At 36.4% G+C, this 26,668-nt stretch overlaps 1 protein-coding gene across 2 annotated transcripts in view; it reads right to left on the reverse strand.

The window, feature by feature from the left end:
- The window catches only part of NDC80 (NDC80 kinetochore complex component), a 61,069-nt gene that overhangs the window by 28,659 nt on the left and 5,742 nt on the right, over positions 1-26,668 (reverse strand). For both annotated transcript variants that reach the window (XM_047828321.1, XM_047828322.1), the window contains exons 6-12: positions 25,882-25,984; positions 16,075-16,164; positions 12,946-13,039; positions 11,623-11,729; positions 10,739-10,883; positions 7,445-7,650; positions 1,395-1,547 (exon numbers count right to left, since the gene is read on the reverse strand). In XM_047828321.1, the coding sequence (XP_047684277.1) occupies positions 1,395-1,547; positions 7,445-7,650; positions 10,739-10,883; positions 11,623-11,729; positions 12,946-13,039; positions 16,075-16,164; positions 25,882-25,984 (898 nt within the window). The remainder of the gene's footprint in view (positions 1-1,394; positions 1,548-7,444; positions 7,651-10,738; positions 10,884-11,622; positions 11,730-12,945; positions 13,040-16,074; positions 16,165-25,881; positions 25,985-26,668) is intronic.

Genomic DNA, 26,668 nt, shown 5'->3' on the forward strand with positions numbered 1-26,668 from the left:
CTGGATGCTATTTCTATTTCTATTGTTCTATTATTATGTAAAACTATGTCCAAAGATCACAGAAAAACTTTCCCCTTTTCCAAGAATATGCATTCTTTTTGTATTGGGTAATCCTTCCTATACTGATTTGATGCAGGTTTTATTTTCTTGCACTAGTGTCTGTCTACCTGCCTACCCAGCTATTGCTTGAGAAACAATTCAGTAAAAGATTAAATGTTTACTGGGTGGATTTTTTCTATTGAAAATGAGTCTGACTTTATTTAATCACAGTCTGTTCACCAAATAAACTGTGATCATTGGAAAAGTAGGAACTGTATCTTTCTGGGTGTTTCATCTCTAGCACCTAGCTGGTATGGAACTTAATATATACTCAATAAATAATGTATTGAATGAATGATTCTCAAGGGAAAAATGCATAGCTTTATACTCTGATATTCTTTATTCAAAAACTAAGTATTTTGAAAGTTGACATTTCTGTGGGGGCTACTAAAATACTAATATCTGTGAATAACTAAGAAGTTGCAATAGAACGATTTAAAAATTTTCTTCTCCAAATTACATCCTTGGACATATTTAAAAATTAGGTGCACACTTTTCATTATTGACTACTGGTGTTACTTAATGTCCTGTTATATTTCATGCCTTCGTGTGTGTCCTTGTACCTGAAACTCTTTCCCACAGACCATCCCAATAAATACCTCATCTTTTTTTTTTTTTTTTTAATTAATTTTTTTTTTTCAACGTTTATTTATTTTTGGGGCAGAGAGAGAGGGAGACACAGAATCAGAAACAGGCTCCAGGCTCTGAGCCATCAGCCCAGAGCCCGACGCGGGGCTCGAACTCACGGACCGCGAGATCGTGACCTGGCTGAAGTCGGACGCTTAACCGACTGCGCCACCCAGGCGCCCCAATACCTCATCTTTTAAGACTTCATTCCAGGTTCACCATTTCTGTAGAAACTTTTCTTTCTCTTTAATTCTGGCAAGAATTGATCAATACCATATCTTGTAAACATTTCTAATAAAGTACATATATAGCAATTATTTATTTATATCTGTCTCTATTGGGACAAGTAGCAATTTAAGATTAAGAGTCAGGTAATTTTTCTCTTTATAATCCTGGTGTGTATTTTAAATGTAATCAAAGTTTCTATTGGATAGTTGAGTTGATAAAGTAGGTAGAGAGGAAGAAAAGGCTTTGTAATTCAAAGAGAAAAGTATAATAGATTTCTAATTATCAAAAAGATGGAAGATAAAAGGTTTTAGTGTTTTATTTCCATGCTCTGACCTCAGTCATGAACAGGCTGATGTTTAAACTATTAGTTATAAATAAATAAACATCAATCATATCATTTAAAAATCTTTTGAAGATTAATTAATCTCATGATTACTTACATAAACTTGAGCTCTGTATTTGACAAGGCAGTTGGCACCAGCTTCAGGATTAAACTTAATTTCAAAGTCATAACCTTTGGAATTTTCAGCACCCTTAGGAATAAGTTTTAATTTTCTGGCCAACTTGTGATACTCAGATAATTGTGTTTCAATCTGTAAGAACACCAAAATAAATGTTAAAGTAAACCAAATAGCCCTATTCCATATGGTTTTCAACTGGCATCTGCAATTTTACACAAAAATTATACGTATTTTTTTTAGTTTTGTAATTTGGTATATAAGAATGAAAGATATTATTCACAATCTGTAGGATAATTTAAAAACTATAATTAGTAAGCAATATCCTACTGTTCTTTCTTATCTGTTCTTATCTTACTGTTCTTCCTAATGTTCTTCTCATTTCCAAATAGCTCGGAACAAGAATCCATATCTAGGTATAAACTAAAATTTACTTTTTAAAGTGCCAGGCAGAGAAATCATGAAAACAACACAAACTTTAGATTTATCTTTCAAAAAAAATTTTTTTTACATTTATTTATTTATTTTTGAGAGACAGAGACAGAGCACAAGCGGGGGATGGTCAGAGACAGAAGGAGACACAGAATCCGAAGCAGGCTCCAGGCTCTGAGCTGTCAGCACAGAGTCTGACGTGGGGCTTGAACTCACAAACCGTGAGATCATGACCTGAGCCAAAGTCGGATGCTCAACTGACTAAGCCACCCAGGTGCCCCTGGATTTATCAATTTAAAAAGTAAAACATTTCTTCTTTTTTTTATTTTTGAGAGACAGAGAGAGGGCACGAGCCGGGGAGGGGTGAGAGAGAGGGAAAAACAGGATGCGAAGCAGGCTCCAGGCTCTGAGCTGTCAGCACAGAGCCTGATGTGGGGCTTGAACCCATGAACCATGAGATGGCCCAAGCCAAAGTCGGATGCTTAACCAACTGACTGAGCCACCCAGGAGCCCCTAAAAAATAAAACATTTCATTTATCTAAAATAAGTGAAATGTAGGGGCGCCTGGGTGGCGCAGTCGGTTAAGCGTCCGACTTCAGCCAGGTCACGATCTCGCGGTCCGCGAGTTCGAGCCCCGTGTCGGGCTCTGGGCTGATGGCTCAGAGCCTGGAGCCTGTTTCCGATTCTGTGTCTCCCTCTCTCTTTGCCCCTGCCCCGTTCATGCTCTGTCTCTCTCTGTCCCAAAAATAAATAAACGTTGAAAAAAAAAAATTAAAAAAAAAATAAATAAAATAAGTGAAATGTAATCATTTAAGTCTCAAATGTTATTTTAACAGAAATATTTTATTTTTAAAAAAATGTTTATTTGAAAGAGAGAGAGAATGAGAGGGGTAGGGGCAAAGAGAGAGGGAGAGAGAGAATCCCAAGCAGGCTCGTACCCCTTAACAAAAATATTTTAGTAAAATAATTCCATATTACCTGGTCTCTATCCCTTCCTTCAGGGCTCTGTTCAAATTACATTATCAGAAAGGCTTTTGCTCAAATGTAGCCCCCCAAATTTCTTAATCCTCTTACTTTATTTTTATTCACAGCACTTATTTTTATTTTTTAATATTTGTTTATCATTTTTGACAGAGAGACAGAGACAGAGCATGAGTGGGGCAAGGGCAGAGAGAGACACACAGAATCTGAAGCAGGCTCCAGTCTCTGAGCGGTCAGCACAGAGCTCGATGTGGGGCTTGAACTCATGGACTGTGAGATCATGACCTCAGCCAAAGTCAGATGCTTAACTGACTGAGCCACCCAGACGCCCCTATTCATAGCACTTATTACTACCTGACATGTTTATTCACTTTCATTGTAAGCTCAATGAAAGCAGCTGCATCCCCTCAGGACCTAGAAGAGTACTTGGCATTTAGTGGATATACATTACATTTAAAATTTCTTACTAATGAATCAGGAAATAATTTCAACTACTCCAATTTGTAATACAGTAGCTCTCTAGGGAGTACTAAGATATGTAGATCTATTTGTCTTTATACTAAATGGTTTTAGAGGTAGTTGCTTCTGTTCTTCACTAACATTTTATTTATCTAAATGAAAACAGCTTTCACAAGCCCATGCACTTCATCACGTCTTATTGCAGGGAGAGTAAATGTGTGGCACATTTATTCTTTCTACAGCCAATTAAGACAGTGAAAACTGATCACACCTTTTCCTCATGAGCAGATGCAGGCTCAGTGTCTATCTCAACATAGATCCAGAAGGCTACTACCAGCCAGAGGTGGCATGCGGAATAAAAATAAGTTCAGAAAAAAAAGATGATGGATAAATGTTTACATTGAGCTGTTACATTCTGCTATCATTCTTCAATCTCTGTCTCTCTTAGTACCCTAAGGTTTTCTGGTCTATGGCCTACTCTGGCCCTCATTAGATCATTGCTTACCTATTTCCTAAATAATATTCTTCTTTAAAAAAAAAAAAAATTCTTCTTTTATCCTGATCTTCCAAATAAACAGTATTTATACAGCTAATTTTAGCTAGCTAAACTTAAGAGTTCACCTGGACCAGAGATTCATAACCTCCCCTTTCCCACATAGTGCTTGACAGAAAAAATATATTCGTTAATGTATGTTGAAGGAACTCATTTCAGATTCACTGATGTAGTCCAACAACACCTCACTTTATTAATAAGGAAACTGAGGCTATGAGAGGTTAGATAACAGGTTGAGGTCACACAGGTATGCAATGGCAAATCCAGGGTTAAAATATAGGTTTACCAAATTCTAGGTTCAAAGACTTCTGGGATCACCACTATAGTCTACTTCTTATAAATGTCTATGTTTCTCCTTGATACACAGGACAGAGATTCTGTAGAGGATAAGGAGGATGAGAGAGTACAGATAGGCAAGGCAAAGCAAAAATATGGTGAAATAGGGCTAAAAAAGGAGACAATGTTTACTGCTCATGCTGAACTGTCCATTCCACATTAAAAATTACATATGTAGGTGTGTAAAATACAGATTTTTAAAAATGTAAAATAGTTAAAACCTGACAAAGAAACTATTGTATTATGCCTATAATGATAACATACTTTATAAGGTGACCAGGATTAAAAACCAGTATTGTCTTATTGGGCAAAAACAGCTGCTTTCTTTGAACTACTTTTTTTAATTTTAACAATAGTGGTAAATATATGTAAGAAATAATGTACTAAGGAAAGTGTTTGAAGTAGTAGAAGAGAAAACCTCATTACTTTTGGAACAAAACAGAGATTAAATTTTTCTCAGTGAAATATAAATTTTAGTACTATACCTACTGTATAGATAAACAAATATTAGGGTAGACAACTTCAAACCAAAATTTAATTTTGAAACTCTGTAGTCTGTTTTTTTTCCATTAAAAAAAAAAGAGAGAGAGAGAGAGGGGCACCTGGGTGGCTAGGTCAGTTAAGTGTCTGACTCTTAATTCTGGCTCAGGTCATGATCTCAAGGTTCATGAGTTTGAGCTCTGTGTTGGGCTCTGTGCTGACAGTGCAGAGCCTGCTTAGGATTCTCTCTCTCCCTCTCTCCGTGCTCCTCCCTGGCTCGTGCTTTCTGTCTCCCAAAATAAATAAACTTAGAGAGAGAGAGAGAGAGAGAGCCCTTAGAAAGACATGTTTTACTACCTTTTCTTAAAAAAGAGTCTTACCTTACATTTTTTTTCTTAGGAATGTAATAGTGTATATTGCGAAAAAGATCACTTTGGAATTGATAGGAACACATTTGGTCCCTAGACAACTTGTTAATTTATTGTTTTAGAATACATTGGTGTCATGTCCATAAATTATGCTGAACCATTAAGAAAAAGTTCACGTCTATTGAGAGCTACATTAAAAAGTAAGAGAGGGGCACCTGGGTGGCTCAGTCAGTTAAGCATCCGACTTCAGCTCAGGTCATGATCTCGGAGTCCATGGGTTCAAGCCCAACATTGGGCTCTGTGCTGATAGTTCAGAGCCTGGAGCCTGCTTCAGATTCTGGGTCTCCCTCTCTCTCTGCCCCTCCCCTGCTCACATTCTATCTCTCTTACTCTCAATAATAAAAAAAACATTAAAAAAAAGTAAGAAAAATAGTGCATAGCTCTAAGCAAGGCAGAAGTATGGAACATTTATAAGGGACTGCCAACAAAAATAAGGACAGACTTTAATTATCTAGAAATTCATATGGTCAATGAGCCCACTTTTTCAACAATGTTGGCTAAAAGGATAATGTACCACCTACAAAATTGAAATAAAGTCAAATAATTTGGTTGTGGTAAAGTTCGAGTGACTGCCGTTACTGAATCTGACAGAAATGTTTAAATCCTGTTATTGCATTTGACACTGTTAATTCCTTCCTGACTCTTCCTTTCTCAGCTTCTATCTTCTTGATCTCTCTGGCTAGTCCTCAGTCTCTTTTAGGCTTCTCTTAAGGGACCTTCGTCCTTCAAGATGCTGGTGCTCCTCTTCCTCCTATGTATTTTTCCTTGGTGAATTCATCTACCCTTATGGCTTCAATCACAATACATACTGAGTTTTACTTAATCTACATTACAAACCTACATTATTTTATCCTGAGGTTCAGATACATAATAGATTAGTAGATATTTTCACTTGCATACCCCATGGACACAACAGGTCAGCATACCATTTCCATTCCTGACTGGCAACTTCTATTTCAGAGTGAGTTTTACTATTGCTTGTCCCATTGCTCAAGCCAGACACTGTGAATGTATCCCTTTTCTTTCATCAAGTCTTATTTACTTAAGTAGTCAGAATCCACCTACTTCTTTGAATTTCCACTAATACACTCTAAATTCAGCTCATAACTTCTCACCACATTGCTGCCAAAGATCCTTATCTGTTTTGCTCCCTTCCAATCCATTTTTCACATGACCAAAAACAAGATCTTTCTGAAATATAGTTATCTGTTTAAAAATCTTAAGGGCTTTTTGGAACTTCTAGGATACAGTCCAAACTTTTAAATAAGAAAAGAATCTTTATCATCTAGTCTATACTTTTTCTCTTGAGTCTTTATCTGTTGCTATGTGTCCCTATCCCTTGCTATTAACCTGCAGCCATATGAAAAGATTCTGATGCCAGAGGGCATCATGCTGTTTGCTGACTCCGCTAACCTTGCCAAGATAACTCTTCCTTATACTTCCCAATTCAGTTCAGGTGTTATCTCCAGCAGAGAGCCCAACATAGGCTTGAACTCATGAACTGTGAGATCATGACCTGAGTTGAAGTCAGATACTTAACTGAATGAGCCACTCAGGAACCCTCAAGGAAGCCTTTCTAAAAATCACCTCATACATCTCCCCATACCACACACACTACATCTGGGTTAGGTATACTATATGCTTCCTCAGTACCCCATGCAAACGGGGTCTGATTTCATGGTAGAAAAATATTGACTAGATTGGAAGTTACTCAAGGGGAGAGTGGAGTCTGGCTTCTTCTTTTTATTTTATTTTATTTAAAAAAAAAAAATTTTTTTTTCAACGTTTATTTATTTTTGGGACAGAGAGAGACAGAGCATGAACGGGGGAGGGGCAGAGAGAGAGGGAGACACAGAATCGGAAACAGGCTCCAGGCTCTGAGCCATCAGCCCAGAGCCCGACGCGGGGCTCGAACTCGCGGACCGCGAGATCGTGACCTGGCTGAAGTCGGACGCTTAACCGACTGCGTCACCCAGGTGCCCCAAGTCTGGCTTCTTCTAAGCACAGCTTCTTCTAAGTGGCACACAACAGGTAAATAAATGTTTGAATAGTAAATAAGTAAAGGAAGAATGGACTCACATTGAATGAAAGGCACAAGGTTTATGAAAATAATTTTCATGGCTTTAGAGACTTTTTTATTTCTTGGTTCACTGCTAAAAAACATAGTTAACTTAAATCTGACTGAAAGAAATTGGGGTGTTACTGATTTGACATAAAAGGATGAGTGGATTTTAGTAAAATGTCAATGCAAAAAGTTTTACCTTTTTAGCCAATCTATTCTACCCACTCAGTTTTTCTTAACAGGGATAGGTCTTTACAAACTGTCAGCTCTGAGTTGCCACTCTGAAAATGGTAGGACATACCGCCTCTTTGCCTCTGGCATATTTTAGCTCTTCATTCCACAATTGCTGTTGCTCAGCCTCCAGGTCTTTGGTTAATTTATTAATAGTCTGCTGCAGTTCATTCCTTTCATGATTTATTCTCTCAATGTCTGCAACTGAGTACTTCTGGTTATCAACAATATTCTGTAGGCGAGTATTCTCCTGTTTCATTGTCTCATATTCTAGTTCTGCATTGAAAAAAAAATTGTTAAGTTCTTTCAATTCATACAAAGAAATTGATGCCATTATTTAATAGAGTTGATTAAGATTTCTAAATTTCCAAGTTATGTATATATATATTTTCTCTTCTTTTTTGGGGGGGGGATAATTCTATTTGATCTCACTTTGTTAATAACATTCCTGAAAGATGGTACAATTAAAGTTTTATGTTAGGAACATATTTCCCTATTGGCTTGCTATGATTTTCAGAAAGTGCTATATGAAAAAAATATGGCCCCACACATAATGATTAGGATTGAGAATTACTACACTTAAGAGGGATAGTCTGCTGGTATTCAATTCAAATGCTTTTAATACTCCAGTATGATTCTCTTCAGTAAGTCAGAAAACCCACAAGTTTTTCACAAACAAAAAAAATTGTATTTAAATACATCTTGTTTCACTGACATTTTCAGTTTTATCAGATATTAAGTAACTATAATGGTTAAGTTCTTGCTTTGTCTATTTGCCAAAATTTGTAACAAAAAATGACTATATTGTACTAAGACAAAATGGTACTTACAAACAGGAAATGATCATGCAAAGAGAAAGAAGTTTTCAAACTTAAAATATTTGGGGTTATACAGAATAGTGTTTTCTAACCTTTTGTTATTCATAGCTTATAAAGAATATGATAATACTTTTTTTTTTTTTTAATTTTTTTTTTCAACGTTTTTATTTATTTTTGGGACAGAGAGAGACAGAGCATGAACGGGGGAGGGGCAGAGAGAGAGGGAGACACAGAATCGGAAACAGGCTCCAGGCTCTGAGCCATCAGCCCAGAGCCCGACGCGGGGCTCGAACTCACGGACCTTGAGATTGTGACCTGGCTGAAGTCGGACGCTTAACCGACTGCGCCACCCAGGCGCCCCAGAATATGATAACACTTTTAAGCAGTCTGGGATAGGTGGATGAGGAAGTTCATGACCAAAGGGGCCATGAGAATCACCCCAAAGGCTGACAGGATCAAGATCTTGGCTTTGTTATAACTCAGTTGTAGCACTATACTTGGAAAGGTCCAATCTGAGCTCAAAATAAATTAATAGTTGGTTTAAGTAAAATTTTTTATATTTATCACAGGAATCCGCACAAAAAATCCACAATGTACATTATCCATACAGTTTAAATAGGTCTCTTTCATTCTTGGCCACAAATGACTTTAAATAATCAATAAAGTTAAAATACTCAGAACAAAAACATTTTAGATTAAGTTATCAAATTATCTCAAACTAAGTCAATCTGGAATGGTAAATGATTGCTGAAGTATCTCTCTCACCTCTTCAGCTTGTAATTATTGGAAAAAAATTCTCACAAGTAGAAAGTATGAAAATTGTCTTAATTAAATACCAATGAGGAAGACAGAGTATTAATATTATAAATTATTGATTTAATTACAAATATTGCTGTAATAAAAAATTAGTCTATGGCTTCTTGTCATCACGGAGAACAAACATTAGGGACCGAGTATAAATTATTTAGAGTTGGTTTAGAGTAAATCTAATATATGTAATTAGAGTTTGGAAAAAAATAAACTGATTAAACAAATACCCCAGACAAATATTATCCTTGACTTGACAGGTGGTCAATATTCCATAGACTAAGAAATAAATCAAATATCCTAAGGACTATCTACACAAATCCTATGTGGGAAAGACACAGCCTGTAAAATCCTACAAGAATAAAACTGAAGCAGGCAAACACCTGGAAAAAATAGCATAGTAGGTCCACAGAGTTATTCATTTGGTAAAGTGCCATCCAATGGCTCTGACTTTTATGGATACCTTTCTTTGCTCTCCTTCTGGCACTACAGAACTATCAATTAATTCATGTGTCACAGTATTATTAGAGTTTTATGACTGATATGTGCTTATGAAAACAAAGTTAGGAACACACAAGGATATAAACAAACGTTCTTTAGTTGGGCTCTTCCTTACAGAGAATTATAGTAGTTCCATCTTTTCATCTTACTTTCCAATCAGCTTAAGCTGCCAAGTAGCTTAGGAGGCAGTGATGGATCATAAGATAATTGTAGTAGACTGAAGCCAGCAAAGATTAAAGAATCTGGTTTACTAATTACAAGGTGGAATAGAATAAATATTTATATCAGGTCGTATATGTTCTTAAGTTAGGTCCCTCTTTGCTTCAAAAAAATCAGACACCTGAAAACACGTTAGAAGGTATAGTAGGTTGACTAATTAATGGCCACCCAAAGTTATGTAGTCCAAATCCCTGGAATTTATAAACATTTCCTTATTTGGAAAAGGGGCTTTGCAGGTATAATTACATTAAGTATTTTGAGATGAGATTACCCTGGATTATCTAGTGGGTCCTAAATGCCATCACAAATGTCCTTAAAAGATAGAGGCTGAGAGAAATTAACATAAAGAGAAGAGGAGAGACAGATACACAGAAGAGGCAATGTGAGGATGAAGAAGAGACTGGAGTGACATGGCCAAAAGTTCAGGAATGCCAAGAACAACAGAAGCTGGAAGAGATGAGGAATGAATTCTCCCTTAGAGTCCTTGGAGGAAGCTTAGCCATGCTAAATTTTGGACTTCTAGCCTTTAGAACTGTGAGCCAAAAAATTTCTATTGTTCTAGTCCACCAAATTTGTGTTTTTTTTTTTTTTTTTTATAGCAGCCTCAGAAAACTAATACATGTAGAAGGCACTGAAAACTTGGTAGCCTGCTATAGCCACTCACCATTAAAGGAAAAATGATATGGATGACAAAGCTCTCTCTGCATGTGATAAACCCCAGGAAGTCCACATTCTAGTCTGAATGTCTTCTTTTTTTTTTTTTTAATTTTTTTTTTTTTCAACGTTTATTTATTTTTGGGACAGAGAGAGACAGAGCATGAACGGGGGAGGGGCAGAGAGAGAGGGAGACACAGAATCGGAAACAGGCTCCAGGCTCTGAGCCATCAGCCCAGAGCCTGACGCGGGACTCGAACTCACCGACCGCGAGATCGTGACCCGGCTGAAGTCAGACGCTTAACCGACTGCGCCACACAGGCGTCCCTGAATGTCTTCTTTTAGCATTCATTGGTTGTACTTACCTACTCTAGAAATTTCTTCATCAAGACCATTCAATTTCTGGTCAAGAATGGCTGAATGAGACTCCAAATTGCTCATGTATGCCTGATATTTTTGAACATCTGCTTGTAAGGAAGTTTTCAGTTTTCTCAATGACTCTAGACGATTCTTTAAAAGAAAAGAACATATTATTCTTATTGATAACCATTCCATACTTTACTTAAAAGTGACACAATATTATTTAAATTCATCTTAGAGAAAAGTATATTACATTTTCCTTTCACTTTTAGAGGAAGTCAAAAGAACTAAAAGGAAACTTTGGCATTACTACCTAATTAAGATGTACTTTTCAGGAAGTCAGTTTGGGATACAAAAAGTCAAGAGCCAGGATGAAGGAGCGAAAACATTTAAAATCTGATATTTTACAGAACAGTCTAGATAATTCAATAATATAATACACAAAATAAAATTAGATATCTGGATATTATCATTTAGCTTTTAGAAAACCCTAAGAATATATTATATAAACCCACTTAACACCATTCCCTTTTCATTAACTACATAACTCAGGGCTTCTTGTAAATAGTGTTCCCTAGAGGTGTGTAACATGGGGACCTTGTTCAAAAGATCTTTTTGGTCTTATGTAAGTAGGTTAGATTCTTTCATCATATTGTGAACACCATTAGCACAAGACTGATCAATCACAAGGGAAAACAAAGCTCTAGAGACACCAAACATGTTTTCATGGGAGTTCTGTCCAATGTAAAAAAAAAATTAACTTTTAAGAAGCTTATTTTGCTATTTATTTATATCTTAGGGAAAGAAATAGCTGGCGTTCTCTAAGGAAATCCAAAAATCCAAAAGAGCTAAGTATATGAGCCTACTGATAATAAGCATGTTTACTAACCGGTTCTTTTTCTCTTTCTTGTTCCAATCTTGCAATCTGTTCATTCAATGCTTTGTTTTTTGCTGCTAATGATTCCAGCTTGGAAGCATCTACATTAAATAAATCCTCTGGAGAGAAAACCCCAAAACTTAGTGAGATCTCAATTCTGTCTAGAAACATTTTCCCCCAGGTTTTCACCACTGGTTTCTCCCTCACTTCCTTCTAGACTGGTCAAAATACTACCAGTGAAGGATATACTACCCTCTAAAATAGCAAACCTTTCCCTTTACTACACTGTCTATTCCCTTACCTTGCTTTATTTTTCTTCATAGTACTTGCCACCCTTTGGTTTACAGTTATTTGATTATCATCTCTGTTAGAGGTAGCCTCATAGAGCAGGGATTTTCTATCTCTTATTCATGACTGTATTCTCAGTGCCTAAATGGTGGCTTGCCCAATGTAGGCATATAATAAATTACTGTTTGAATAAATGAATACTATTAATTGGCTTAACTAATTATAAAAAAAAAACCAAAAGCTTCACTAGATGCTTTTTATATTAGATCACTGTGAATTTTCCTCTTTTAAAATGAAACATCATTTACCTTGGTCCCTTTCTTATGTTGGACAAGTTGAAGTTGTCCTGTTACTTCAGCAAGATACATCCCATGGCAACATAAGGGAAATGCTTTCAACTTTTCTGCCAGTAGTGGGAAGGTGATATTCTCCTGTTTGGATTGATTCCATTGGATTCCACTGATTCCATTAAATTTATCTATTTTACCCACAGTTCTACTATTTTATATACAAGACTATGTCAATAAAAGGAAAGAAATGTAAAAGAATACCTCTGGAACATTTTAGAGTTAGCTAGTATATACTGAATGTCACTAGAGTATCACTGAGTGGAAAAATAAAGAATTTTTTTGTTTGGAAATATAATGGCCCATTAATTTTAATTACTCAAACAGTAAAGCAAGAATATTATAGGGATATCACAGGAATAACATTTGGTGATTATCTTCTGTGTTCCTGGTAGTGTGTTTGATACTTTACGTACACAGCTACCTAATCTTGCAAAACTTTGTTAGAGAGGTTAATTAATTTGTTAAGGTCACATAGGCAGGAAGGGGTTTTGCCTCAGGTCTGACTCTAACATCAGCATTCTTTCAGCTTAACTAACTTTTCTCCATCAAAGAAACAATGAAGACAAAAATCAGTAGGCATCCAAACAAATTTAGAATAGCTCATCTAAACACTGGGTGTGGTTAAATAAGTTATAGCTCCATGAATAGAGTTTAATACATGACTAAAAGCATGCACACTAGGAATGAGAACACTTACTCAGCTTTGACTGCAACTCTGTGTTCATTTCTTCAAAGCTGTCAGCACCAGTCATGAAACTCTCATAGCATTTTATGGTGTAGTCCAAAAACAACTGATTGGGTTAAGCAGATTTTAGAAAAAGCCATTATTCTCTATTTAGTGTGTTCCATTTTTCTAAGTGGGAATTTAAATTTGAATTAAAAAAAGAAAGGTCAAGACTACTAAGTAGTTATATGAACTCCTATAAATGAGACACAAACCTAGGATATATAATTATGTTACACAGACTTGCTTAGTCTGCTGTTTCTAATGTGAATGAGAATGAAAAGAACACTTAAATTTGGATAATGGTGATTTTTTGTAAAGAAACCACACCTTCAGAATTTTGAGGTCAAATAAGGAAGCTTATTAATAAACGTAATTCAGGGGTGCCTGGGTGACTCAGTTGGATAAGCCTCCGAGTTCGGCTCAGGTCATGATCTCATGGTTTGTGGGTTAGAGGTCCACATCAGGTTCTGTGCTGACAGCTCAGAGCCTGGAATGGAGTCTGCTTTGGATTCTGTGCCTCCCTCTCTCTCTGCCCCTCCCCCCCTTCTTGCTCTGTCTCTCTCTCTCTCAAAAAAAAAAATAAACATTAAAAAAAATAAACAAATTCAACATAAAATGCACATTTACCTTTAGGGATAGATCATCCCTGTGAATGAACCTTATGAAAAAGGTAAATGAATTGATGATCACCTAGGTACAATCAAACTGACAATGTCTAGCTGTGAAAATCAGAATGAAGGCTATAAATACATTGTTACTTCAGTCTCAAAAGTGGCATGTTTAGTAGAGATCTAAACAGTAGAGTACTAGAATCCTTAATATTTATCCAAAAGAAAGTAACACTACAGTTTGTAGTTATGTGGTGCTTTGGTCACTTTGAAGATGCATACTTTGTTAGGAGGTGAGGATGGCTGATCAGAATTTTCCAAAGCCTAGATGAAAGAAATATCCCTCAGGACAAACCAATTCCCTTTGCGCGGATTCTCTAATTAAGCAACCTTCATATTATTTGGTTGATATGGAAAGGATACCCTGAATAGCATTCTTCTAACTGGAAAGGTATACCACTAATGATAAATTAATACATTTTCATTCTCTTTCAGATCAGTCTCTTATGAATTTGGTGACAATGAATCAGTTTCTTCAAGCTTGGTCAATTTTGATTTTGCAGATTAAAAAAACAAATTGAATTTCTGCAGTCAAATGCTCTGCCAGTAACAAACTGAGTTTCTGGATCTACAAAGCTGAGGCAAAGAATCTGGTGAAACTGGATATTTTGATAACCCTCTTTAATTAAAAAATAGCACTTTATAATTTCCAAAGTGCTGCTTTGTATATTTTCATCTGAAATAATAGCTAAAAGAGTGAAAATGCCTTTTACTGGTTTAACCTTTAGGATAAATATAAAAAAATTAATATTTAATAAATGCTGTAATTATATTTGGCTTGAAAACTGAGGTACAACTAAATCTAGTCCAGTGCACATATTGCAACATGGGAGGAAAATTCTCTCAAGTAGGATCAAAGGCTTTCTAACTATTTCACCAGCAGGGGTCATTGCTGAAGCAGTAAAAGGTAGGGTTACTCTCTGTTTAAAAAAAACCCCAAAACAAAAAAACTCAGATACCTCTTTGAACTATCTCCCAGGTAGAAATAAAAGATGAAACTGAAGTTCTTGCCACTTTCAAGTCAGATGCTCAAAGAGCGCAGGTTAGGATTAGAAACAGAAAATAGTTTTTCTTCTTAGGGACCTGCATGGTGATCTTTTACATGTACTAGGGCACATTAATGTTTAATTTCAATATTATAAACTATTCCTTGGAGTTGGTATTTGCACCATTTACCCACGTAAATTTGCTTATTTTAGGAAACAGGGTGGGGTTAGTTACATAGTTTCAGTTCCAATAAAGTATGGTTTGGGAACCAATTTTGACCACCTGTTTACTTTTATCTCAACCCCTTTTTGAAGTGATAACTCAGATCTAAGTGGCAATATGCTTAACTATTAAAAGGCCAAAACAAAACAAAAAACCTACAATGTAATATTTTAAGACTCAAAGATTATGCTTTGTATTGGCAAAGAATTATATTAGACTTATGTTGTCAGTATTGATATCTTCATTCTAAAACATAAAGAAATATTACATCTATACATAAAATGTTATGATTTACTTCTAATTTTTTTTATATTTTTTTTAACGTTTATTTATTTTTTGAGACAGAGAGAGACAGAGCATGAACGGGGGAGAGGCAGAGAGAGAGGGAGACACAGAATTGGAAGCAGGCTCCAGACTCTGAGCCATCAGCCCAGAGTCCCACGCGGGGCTCGAACTCATGGACTGTGAGATCGTGACCTGAGCTGAAGTCGGACACTTAACCGACTGAGCCACCCAGGCGCCCCAATTTACTTCTAATTTCATTGCATTTTTAACTTAGTTAACATTTCAATTTCCTGTTTTTTTTTTTTTTAATATTTATTTTTGAGAGAGAGAGAGAGAGAGAGAGAGAGAAAGAGAGTGAGTGTGCACTCGAGCATGAGCCGGGAAGAGGCAAAGAGAGGGAGACAGAGGATCCGAAGCAGGCTCAGTGCTGAAGCCCCGATGCAGTGCTTGAACTCACGAACCATGAGATCATGACCTGAGCCGAAGTCTGATGCTTTACTAACTCAGCCACCCAAGAGCCCCAACATTTGAAATTTCTATGCCTACTTAGTTTTAAGAAATTACAATGTGATTCCAAGAGTAAATCTATTAATATTTGTTTGCTTATTATTTATTTATTTATAAATGTTTATTTTTGAGAGAGAGAGAACACATAAGAAACTGAGGGGCAGAGAGAGGGAGAGGGAGACAGGATCCAAAGTGGGTTCTGTGGAGATCCAATGTGGGGCTCAAACTCATGAACCATGAGATCATAACCTAAGCCTAAGTTGAATGCTTAACTGACTGAGCCACCCAGGCATCCCTCTATTAACATAAAAAAAAAGAAAAAAAACAGTTTTAGAAGTTTTTCAGGAAGCAAAAAGACAACTTATACAAAAGACTAATTTCAATAGTGACACAGTTAATAATACCAAGATAACTCTCATGTTTGTGGTACCTTATTATGCATAATTCCATCTTCAGTTTCTTCTCCCCAAGGCTGTCCATCATCAAATAATGGTGAGCTTTCTTTCATGGCAGTATGTAACTGATAAGTACACAAGCAACATATTTAAGTTGATAAAGGTTAGGAGAAAAACACATAGTTTTCATGTTTTGACAAATTTGTTTTAGTGTCATTTTTAGAAGGATTTAAATTACTGCATGAATGAAAGTCTCTTGAGACGTTATTTTATTGAGGCTTAAAATATAATCCTTTTGATATTTCAGTAACTAAATCCATTAGGATTAAAAAAGGATGGATTCCATATTTAGTTCTATAAAATATGCTGATCTTTATGCTGCTATTAATCCATTGAAAGCATATATACACATTTTAATGCAACTCTGAGAATCTAAAAAAAACTTGCCACAGGTGAACCAGAAAGATTATGAATTCAAGTTTGGTGCTTACATATCAACAACAGACTCCTTTGGTATGTATAAATATGAACTTCAGATTGATTATAATAGAAAATCTTTAGGAACACAATTGTTTAAGCTTGAAAATGAAAAATAGAGAATACATTATAGCAAAATATTCAGATATTTATAATTGATAAGCTAAAAAGAAAATGGCTAAAAGTTTTTAAGGCAAAGAAATTCCATTTTGGAACACATGTTTTTATATTTTTTGTTTTCTGAGAGAGAGAGAGAGAGAGAGAGAGAGAGAGCAAACGAGTGGGAAATGGCAAAGGGAGAGAGAGAATCTTAAGCAGGCTCCACGCCCAGTGCACAGCCAATTGTGGGGCTGGATACCACGACCCTGAGATTATTACCTGAGCTAAAATAGAGTCAGATGCTTAACCAACTGAGACATCCAGGTTCCCCTATAAGTTGTTTTAAAAATATAACCTTCCAAACATGAAAAATACTCTAGAAAACATAAGTGAATTTGCTATAAAATATAAATATATAAATGTGTATCTAGTATAATGCACACTAAGCTTCTAAGAAAAGGACTATGCATTAGGAATGTAAAAGAATGTGGTTTCTGCTAAAAATGTTTCATTAACTTTTCTTATTCTAGGACTTACACACCAGATTCCTGAGCGAGAATATTGTTCTTAGCCCAGAGCTGCTTGCCGTATCTACACCTTTCCTATTCCAAAGGCAGTCATAACACTTTTTTGTATATCTAAGGTGGATGTAGGTGAGCTCTATCAACTCATCCTTTACTTCTTCCTTTGACAAGGTCTCAAGTGACAATCAGATTTAACTAAATCTGAAAGACATGTATAGCAGAGCCCAAGATTAAGAACAGAATCTTCTACCTTGTCATTGGGGTAGATAAAGAAAGTGCTGTCATGTCAAAAGTCCACGTGTATATTGTTGATACTCTGCAAAGTTCAAAAAGACCCTTATATAGGGACAAACGACTCTGCCCAGGCAGGGGAGTTAATCACTGCTCGGTTGTAGCTCCTAGCCCCATCTGACCAGAAAGCCTACCTGGGACACCTGAAAAGCTGTTTGGCTCACAAACACTTAAAATTAAGAGCCTGGAAGGCAGAACTGATCATCCACAGAGAAAGCTGGTGACCTCATTTGGACAGAGAACTTGGGGCATGGGTTGGCTTAAGTGAAGACCGCAAAGAGCCTTTGGGGTCTGTTTTTCTGCTCTGCTCAGGCAGGGGAACTTATTCACGACCCCACCCGTTGCTAGTGTAGCTTCTGGCCCTGGCCAACCTGAAAGCCTAGCTGGAGCACCTAGATAATAACTGCCTAGCTCAGGAGCATGTGAAGAGAGCTTGGCTGGGGCTTTGTTCATTTGCAGAGCCAAGCCAGCAAACCTAGTCTGGCCAAAGGTTTGCCTGATTAGCTACCCAAGAAGAATCCTGCTGGTCTTGGGGTCTGTTCTGCCTCCTTCTTCTACTCTGGTAGGGAATCTACTCCACAGCCCTGCCCACTGATGACTACAGCCTCCAACCCTCCTAACCAGAGCTCATGGAAATCTCAGTAGCCCACAAAGCCAAATACAGCCTCTGGTCCCACCTAACCAGAAAACCTAACCAGAGCACCTAGGAGTATATTTAGCTCACCCTGTAACTCTGATTACAGTGGCACTGGAGTAGAGAATCTGACTGGTTGCCCTACCATCTGCAGGGCTGGGATGGTGGCCTGTTAGGCCAGGGAACTTAGAGCATAGTCCTGCCTAGTTTGATCCCCAAACAAGAGTCTTTCCAATCCTGGGGCATGTATATGCCCTCCCCCCCCCCCCCCCCCCTTCCTAGGCATGGAATCTAAGTTGCTGTCTTGTCCAGTGCTCTTTACACTCTTCAGCCCACCTGACCAGGGAACCTAATAAGAGGATATGTGAGGCTGTGTGGCCCATCCTACAGCCCTGACAGTGACACTTAAAGAGAGAGCATAGCTCATGGCCTTCCTTGTATGTAGACAAAAATCAGTGGTAGCCTCTTCTGACCAGGGATTTCAGCACATACTTATACCATTGGTTTCAGATCCCAAACAAGCCATGGAGGCTTTGGGGCTATTCTCCTGCCCCACCAAAGCAGGGAAGCTAATTTTTAGCACTGCCTACAGCTGAGTACAGTAGCTGGTCCTAACTATCTAGGAAGCCTGACCAGGAAATTGTGGAGCCTACCCTATAGCTTCATTTGGACAGGGAACCAAGCCAGCAGTCCTCTCTAACTGTTCTCAGACAGCAGCACTTCCCTCTCTCCCCTATCTTCAGAGCATGGACAGTGATCTTTCCCAAAAACAGACCTTGATATAAACCCCACGTTTATAAGGACACATCTAAAAACCCAATCTGAGCTGACTGGTAAAGAACTGTCTCTGCCAAAGAGATCCTCTCAAGTGTGGAAGAAGAGACCACTTACTCAAATGTGCAAGTACCATCACAAGGAATCAAGGATCATGAAAAATAAGGTAAACATAGCACTACCAAAGGAAATGAATAAAACTCCAATAACTGACCCTAAAGAAATGGAGATCTATGAACTAATTCAGAATAATCCTCTCAAAGTGGATTAGTAAACTATAAGAACACAGAGCCAACTAAACAAAATTAGAAAAATGATATAAGAGGGGCGCCTGGGTGACTCAGTCAGTTAAGTGTCCAAATCTTGGTTTTGCCTTGGGTCATGATCTTGTGGTTCATGGGTTTGAACTCCGTGTTGGGCTCTACAATGACAGCATGGAGCCTGATTGGGATTCTCTCTCTCCTTCTTTCTGTCCCTCCCCTGCACTCTCTCTCAAAATAAATAAACATTTTTTTTTCAACGTTTATTTATTATTTTGGGGACAGAGAGAGAGCATGAACGGGGGAGGGGCAGAGAGAGAGGGAGACACAGAATCGGAAACAGGCTCCAGGCTCTGAGCCATCAGCCCAGAGCCTGACGTGGGGCTCGAACTCCCAGACCGCGAGATCGTGACCTGGCTGAAGTCGGACGCTCAACCGACTGCGCCACCCAGGTGCCCCCAGTTTTTTTTTTTTTAAACGAAAAACATGTGGGGCGCCTGGGTGGCTCAGTCGGTTCAGCATGCGACTTCAGCTCAGGTCATGATCTCACAGTCCGTGAGTTCAAGCCCTGCATGAGGCCCTGTGCTGACAGCTCAGAGCTTGGAGCCCACTTCAGATTCTGTGTCTCCCTCTCTGTCTCTCTCTCTGTCCCTACCCTGCTCGTGCTCTGTCTCAAGGATAAACAAACATTAAATAAATAAATAAATAAATAAAAGAAAAACATTCAAGAACAAAACAAAAAATTCAACAAAGAAACAAAACTATAAAAAAAATTAAACAAATGATAGTTGAAAAAAAAAAAACAACTTATCTAAAGAATTAAATAGAGTTTCAAAATCAGAGTTGACCATGCAGAAGAATCAGTGGGCTAGAAGACAGGACATTTGAAATTATCCAGTAAGAGAAGCAGAAAGGAAAAAGAATGAAAAAACAGTGAAGAAAGACTATGGGACTTATGAGTCATCATCAAATGATACAGTATCTGCATTATGGGAATCTCAAAAGGAGAAGAGAAAGAGAAAGGGACAGAAAGTATATTTATTTTTATTAAAAAACATTTTTTTAAACTTTATTTTCAGAGAGGTGGAGACAATGTGAGTGGGAGAGGGGTAGAGAGACAGAGGGAGAAAGAGAGAGAATCTCAAGCAGGCTCTGCACTGTCAGCACAGAGCCCAATGTGGGGCTTGAACTCAAGAACTGTGAGATCATGAGCAAAGACGAAATCAAAAGTCAGATGCTTAACTAACTGAGCCACCCAGATGCCCCATCAAAAAATATATTTAAAGCAATAAGAGGTGAAAACTTTCCAAACCTGGGAAGAGAAATGGACATCCAGATCCATGAAGTTCAAAAGACCCCAAATAGGTTGAACCCAAACTGGGCTATGTTGAAACATATATTGAAAGGAAAAAAAAGGTTAACCCCAAATTCATTATCTGGCAAAACTGTCCTTCAGAAATGAAGGAGAGATATAGGCTTTCCAAAACAAAAGCTAAGGGAGTTCACCACCACAAGATCTGCCTTACAAGAAATGCTAAAGGGAGTTCTTCAAGTGGAAGCAACAAAATGCTAATCAACATTGTAAAAACATATGAAGGTAGTGTAAAACTCACTGGTAATGATAAACATACAAAGTCTGGTTTTCTAATATGGTACTGTGTAATTAATTTACAACTCTAGTTTAATAGTTAAAAAACAAATGTGTTAAAAAGAACCATAACTAAAATAATCTGTTATTGGAAACACAATATAAAAAGTATGTAAACTGTAAAATCAATAACCTAAAATGTAAAAAGAGAAGTGAAAGTGTAAAGTTTATGAAGTTATTGAAATTATCACTTTAAAATAGAATGCTATAGTTTTAAAGATGTTTTATGTAAGCCTTATGATAACCACAAGGAAACAACACAAAGTAGATACATAAAAAATGATAAAGTCAAAGCACGCTGATACCAAAGATCATCAAACTGCAAAAGAAGATAGTAGAATAAAGACCAAGCAGAACAACAGACCTACAAAACAGTCAGAAAACAATTTAAAAAAATGGCAATAGGTCCTTACCCACCAATAATTACTTTAATATTTGTTTATTTTATTTTATTTCATTTTTAATATTTTTGATAGAGAGAGGAGAGAGAGAGAGAGAGAGAGAGAGAGAGAGAGAGAGAGACAGACAGACATAGTGTGAGCAGGGGAGGGTCAAAGAGAGAGGGGACACAGAATCTGAAGCAGGCTTTAGGCTCTGAGCTGTCAGCACAGAGCCTGATGTGGGGCTTGAACTCACGAACCATGAGATCATGACCTGAGCCGAAGTTGGACTCTCAACTAAGTGAGCCACCCAGGCACCCTTCGCCAATAATTACTTTAAATGTAAATGGATTAAACTTTCCAACCAAAATACACAGAATGACTGAATGGACAAAAAATAAGATTCAAAAATATGCTGCCTACAAGAGACTCAATTTAGTTTTAAAGACACAGACTGAGAGTGAAGGGATGAAAAAAGATATACCAGACAAAATAGACTTTAAAGTAAAAATGGTAAGAAGAGACAGTGAAAGTCATTATATAATGACAAAAAGGTCAATTCACTAAGGAGATAAAACATTGGCCCCTGGTAGGCTCTGTGCTGACAGTGTGGAACCTGCTTGGGATTCTCTCCCTCCCTCCCTCTCTGCCCCTACCCCAACTGGTGCACTCCCTCTCTGTCTCTCTCAAAATAAATAAATAAACATTATAAAAAAGATAAAACATTTGTAAATATTTATGCAAACAACATTGGAGCACCTAAACATATAAAGCAAATTCTGTCAGAACTAAAAGGAGAAATAACAGCAACACAATAGTTGGAGACTTTAATACTACACTCTTAACAATGGAGAGATAATCCAGACAGAATAAATAAATAGCAGTTTGAAAACCCTACAGACCAAATGGGACTCAACAGACACTTACAGAACATTCTATCCAACAATAGCAAAATATACATTCTTCTCATGAGTACAAGGAAAATTTTCTAGGAGAGAATATGTTACGTTACAAAACAAGTCTTAGTATGATCAAGTATCATACCAAGTATCTTCTCTAAATATGAAACTAGAAATCAACAACAGGAGGAAAACTGGAAAAGTCATGAATACATGGAAGTTAAACGTCACTCTCCTGAACAACCAATCTATCAAAGAAGAAATTAAAGGGGAAATTAAAAAGTATCTTGAGACAAATGAAAATGGAAACACAGCATACCAAACTTATGGGATGTAGCAAAAGCAATTTTTAGAGGGAAGTTTACAGCTGTATAAGCATATATCAAGAAAACAGAAAGATCGCAAATAAAGAACCTAACTTATACACCTCAAGGAAGTAGAAAGAGCAGAACAAAATAAATTCAAAGTTAGAAGAAAAGAATCAATAGAGTAGAAACAAAGAAAATTGAGAACAAGAAAACAATAGAAAAGATTACTAATACTGAGTTGGTTCTTTGAAAAGATAAACAAAATAAACAAACCTTTAAGCTAGACTAACCAAAGAAAAGAGATGAATACCTAAACCAACAAAATTATAAATAAAAGAGGAGACACTAATACTGGTACCACAGAAATACAATGGATCATAAAAGGCCACTGTGAACAACGTATGGCAAAAAAATTAACAACATAGAAGACAGATAAATTCTCAGAATCTTACAACCTACCAAGACTGAATCAGGAAGGAGAATATCTGAACAGGAAAACAGATCAATTATTAGATTGAATCAGGAATCTAAAATCTCCCAGTGAAGAAAAGTCCAAGTCCAGATGAATTCACTGGTGAAATTTACCAAACATTTAAAGAATTAATGCAAATCCTTAGAATCCTTCGAATGATAGGGAATAATCCCAAACTTATTCTATAAGGTCAGCATAACCCTGATACCAAAGACAGATGAGGACACTATAAGAAAACAGGCCAATATCCCTGCTGAATATAGATGCAAAATTCTCCATAAAACATTAACGAACCAAATTTGGCAGTACATTAAAAGGATCTCATCATCATCAAGTATGATTTACTGCAGCATGCAAGGATGGTTCAACACGCATGAATCAATAAATGTGATATAACTCATTAATAGAATGAATGAAAAAATCATAATTTCAGCAAACAGAGAGGCAGCATTTGACAAAATTTAACATCTGTTCATGATAAAAACTCAGCAAATTAGTTATAGAAGAATTGTACCTCAACATAATAAAGGGCATATATGAAAAGCCCACAGCTAACATCATACTCAATGGTAAAAGGTTGAAAGTTTTTCCTCTAAGGTCAGAAACAAGACAAAGGTGCCCACTCTCAACCACGCCTATTCAACTTAGTACTGGAAGTTCTAGCCAAGAAAATAAAACAAGAAATAAAAGGCATTAGAATTGAAAAGGAATAAGTAAAATTATGGCTATTTATAGATGACATGATTTTATATCTAGAAAATCCTAAAGACTCCATAAAGAACTGTTAGACCTAATCAATGAATTCAGTAGTGTTGCAGGACATAGTATTAAAATATAAAACTCAGTAGCAGTTCCAAATACTAATGGCAAATTATCTGAAAAAGAAAGAAAACTACACCATTGACAATACCATCAGAGCAATGAAATAATTAGGACTGAATTTAAATAACAACGTGAAAGATCTCTATGTTGAAAACTATAGGACATTGATGAAAGAAATTGAAGACACAAATAAATGCAAAGATAATCCTGTGTTCATGGACTGGAAAAATTAATATTGTTAAAATGTCCATACAACCCAAAGCCATCTATAATCTACAGACCAATGCAATCCCTTTCAAAATTCCGATGACTTTTTTTTTTTTTTTTTTACTGGGGTAGAGAAATAATTCTAAAATTTATATAGAAGCACAGAAGACCACAAATACCCAGAGCAATCCTGAGAAAGAACAATGTGGGAGACATTATACTCTTTCAATTTCAAGCTATCTTATAAAGATATTTACAATACAATGAAATTAAAAACACAGTAGAGAAAAAAGTAGAATTTTTTTTTTTTTTTTTTCAAATCAGAGACTAAAGGAGCCATCCTAAGTCTGGCTAAATTTCTAGGATTCTTAACTGGGAAAGATAATTAGAACAAGAGGCCTATGATTTCTCATTGATTCTAACACTGTTATAGTGTTCAATTCTACCACCTCAAGCAAACCAAGATAGGAAGGAGGGGATTTCAACCTATATAACACACTTGGAGGCATCTCAAAGGGTCTCTCTCCAACAGAAGCCAATACAGGTACTCCATGAGTTCCGGCATCACTGTGGAAATGCTATCTCCCAATCACATAAGAATGACATAAGTTGCTTAGTCAAGCAAGGGTAAAGTGTTCTTCTGACAATACAAGGATTTGGTGGTGGGAACAGAGAGGTAGCTATCCACTGCCCATGGATATCACTGAGAAGAGACAAACTGAATGCACAAATGTTATATATAAAGTTCAGTAAAATGTGAGTTGTATTAACGGGCTATAGTATTGGATTTCTACTCCTATCTTGACAATGGTGGTGCTGCAAGTACTGAGATGTCTTCTGGGTCAAAATCCATCCATGTAGTGCCTGCATGTATTTTGTTAAGGGATTGCCAATAGCCAAGAGAATGCCAGGGGGACAGTATTAGTTTTAAGGATTCCAAGCACTAAGAAGGACAGGAAACTCGGAAACTATAAAAGAAGAGACTGAATTAGACTAGATAAAATTTTATATTTCTCAACAGTCAAAATACAGTAAATAAATCAAAAGAAAAAAAAGGAAAAAAATAATTGCACCATATCCATGAGAGTTAATTTCCCCAATTTGATTGTTTTTGATGTACAAAATGGTGCTCCTACAAATCAGTAAGAAAATAGAAAAATGGCAAAAGACAGGCAGTTGTAATAAATGTGAAAAATGTTCAAGTTGAAAACAAAAATTGCAAATACGAAAAGATGATGTTTTTGCTTGTCATGTGTTCATTAAAAATATTGATAAGCTAACATATAAAGCATTTAATATATAAAGGCTCAAATTAATAGCAGAAGCAAAAAAATGAAATATAAAATAGGCTAAAAAAGCACACACACAAAATATCAATGACAAACCATACAAAAACATAATTGCTTTAATAATATATATATTAAACAAGCTTTTTTTTTTCACCTCTCAAATGGTAAAGATTTTAAAATAATGATGTGTACAGAGTGGGAAAATGCATATGCTCACACATTGTTGAGGAGCTTTTAACTGGTGCAAGTTTTCTGAAGGGGAATTTGTCAGTATATATCCAAAGTTAAAAAAAAAAACACATTAAATTGTGCAGCAAAAATCCATCTTTAAAACTACAGTCCAGCAACATTTTTAAATTGTTGTCTCTGAGTTGTGGGGATTATGGGTACATTACTTTCTGTGTATGCTTTTCTGTATTTTCCAAAATTTTTTGCAGTGAATATGGATTTCAGTTAAAAAAAGAGAAAAGCGAATTATGTATATAATGGAAGAAATAATTTCCTACTAACTTTTTTTAAAAAGCTTTAAAACCTTGTGAAAATGATCTTCTTGCCAATGTGTTACTTACTTCCTCTCACCTCTGGAAGCAATTTATTAACAGTTTGAAGAACTTAAAATCAAATGTGCTTTGAAAAATTAAAACTGATGCAGACTGTGACATAACTAGCAAAAGAAAGACTGAAAGAGAAATAACACTACCTTGAGGGGAAAAAAAAATCTTTTCTACATATACATTTTAAAATGAAAAATCAAATACCTTGATGCAGTCTATTAGCCAAACCAAAGCTGCCACAATGTGCGGCCATGTATGAGGGGCCCCCACTGTATACATGGAGCTTTTGGATAATGCAAAAGGATACCTATGAAAAATTGGGAAAAAAAATAAGCTAACAATGTTCATTTTGTGAAAATAAGGGCTAAATTAAGCACGAAGTTACATTAGAAAAATTCCACATATATATCAACAGTCTTGACTTGTTTAGAAGTAACATATTTATCAAGATTCTGTCTTTGGTTATCTTATTCTCAAATGATTTTGTGTATTTTTTGGTTTCTTCTCTGCAGATTACTTTGTACATATATCCCTAAAGCTGCAGAGCTTGATTTACAACCAGTATATTGGACTTGTAAAAGATTGTTTGTTCCCTCAAATTCAATGTATTCCAATGAGTGTACTCCTCATCCTCAAATCCATCCTCTTTGTGTTTATTCTACACAGCCCTTCTTGACTTCATCCCATCCCACTTTCTCCAGCGCTTCAATCCTGTCTTTTTTGCTTCTATAGAATCTGTTGAACCCAGCCCATCCTATTTATTTTTCACATCAGTAGTTGGAAGGCCTTATGATCTATCATCTTGAATCGTTCAGGAATAACCTCCAAACAGTGGTTTTTCTCTCCTTTTAAATTTATCCTAACATATGCTGCCCACAGTGACCAACTTAAAAGATATGATTTCTCTGACTCAAAATCTTCACAAAGCAATTGAGTTTGATTCTTCTCTGTGTTCCAACAATCTCTTTAGGCTAATAAGAAATATAACATA

This window comes from Prionailurus viverrinus, chromosome D3 (genome assembly GCF_022837055.1).
Source record: "Prionailurus viverrinus isolate Anna chromosome D3, UM_Priviv_1.0, whole genome shotgun sequence".
NCBI classification, from domain to species: Eukaryota; Metazoa; Chordata; class Mammalia; order Carnivora; family Felidae; genus Prionailurus; species Prionailurus viverrinus.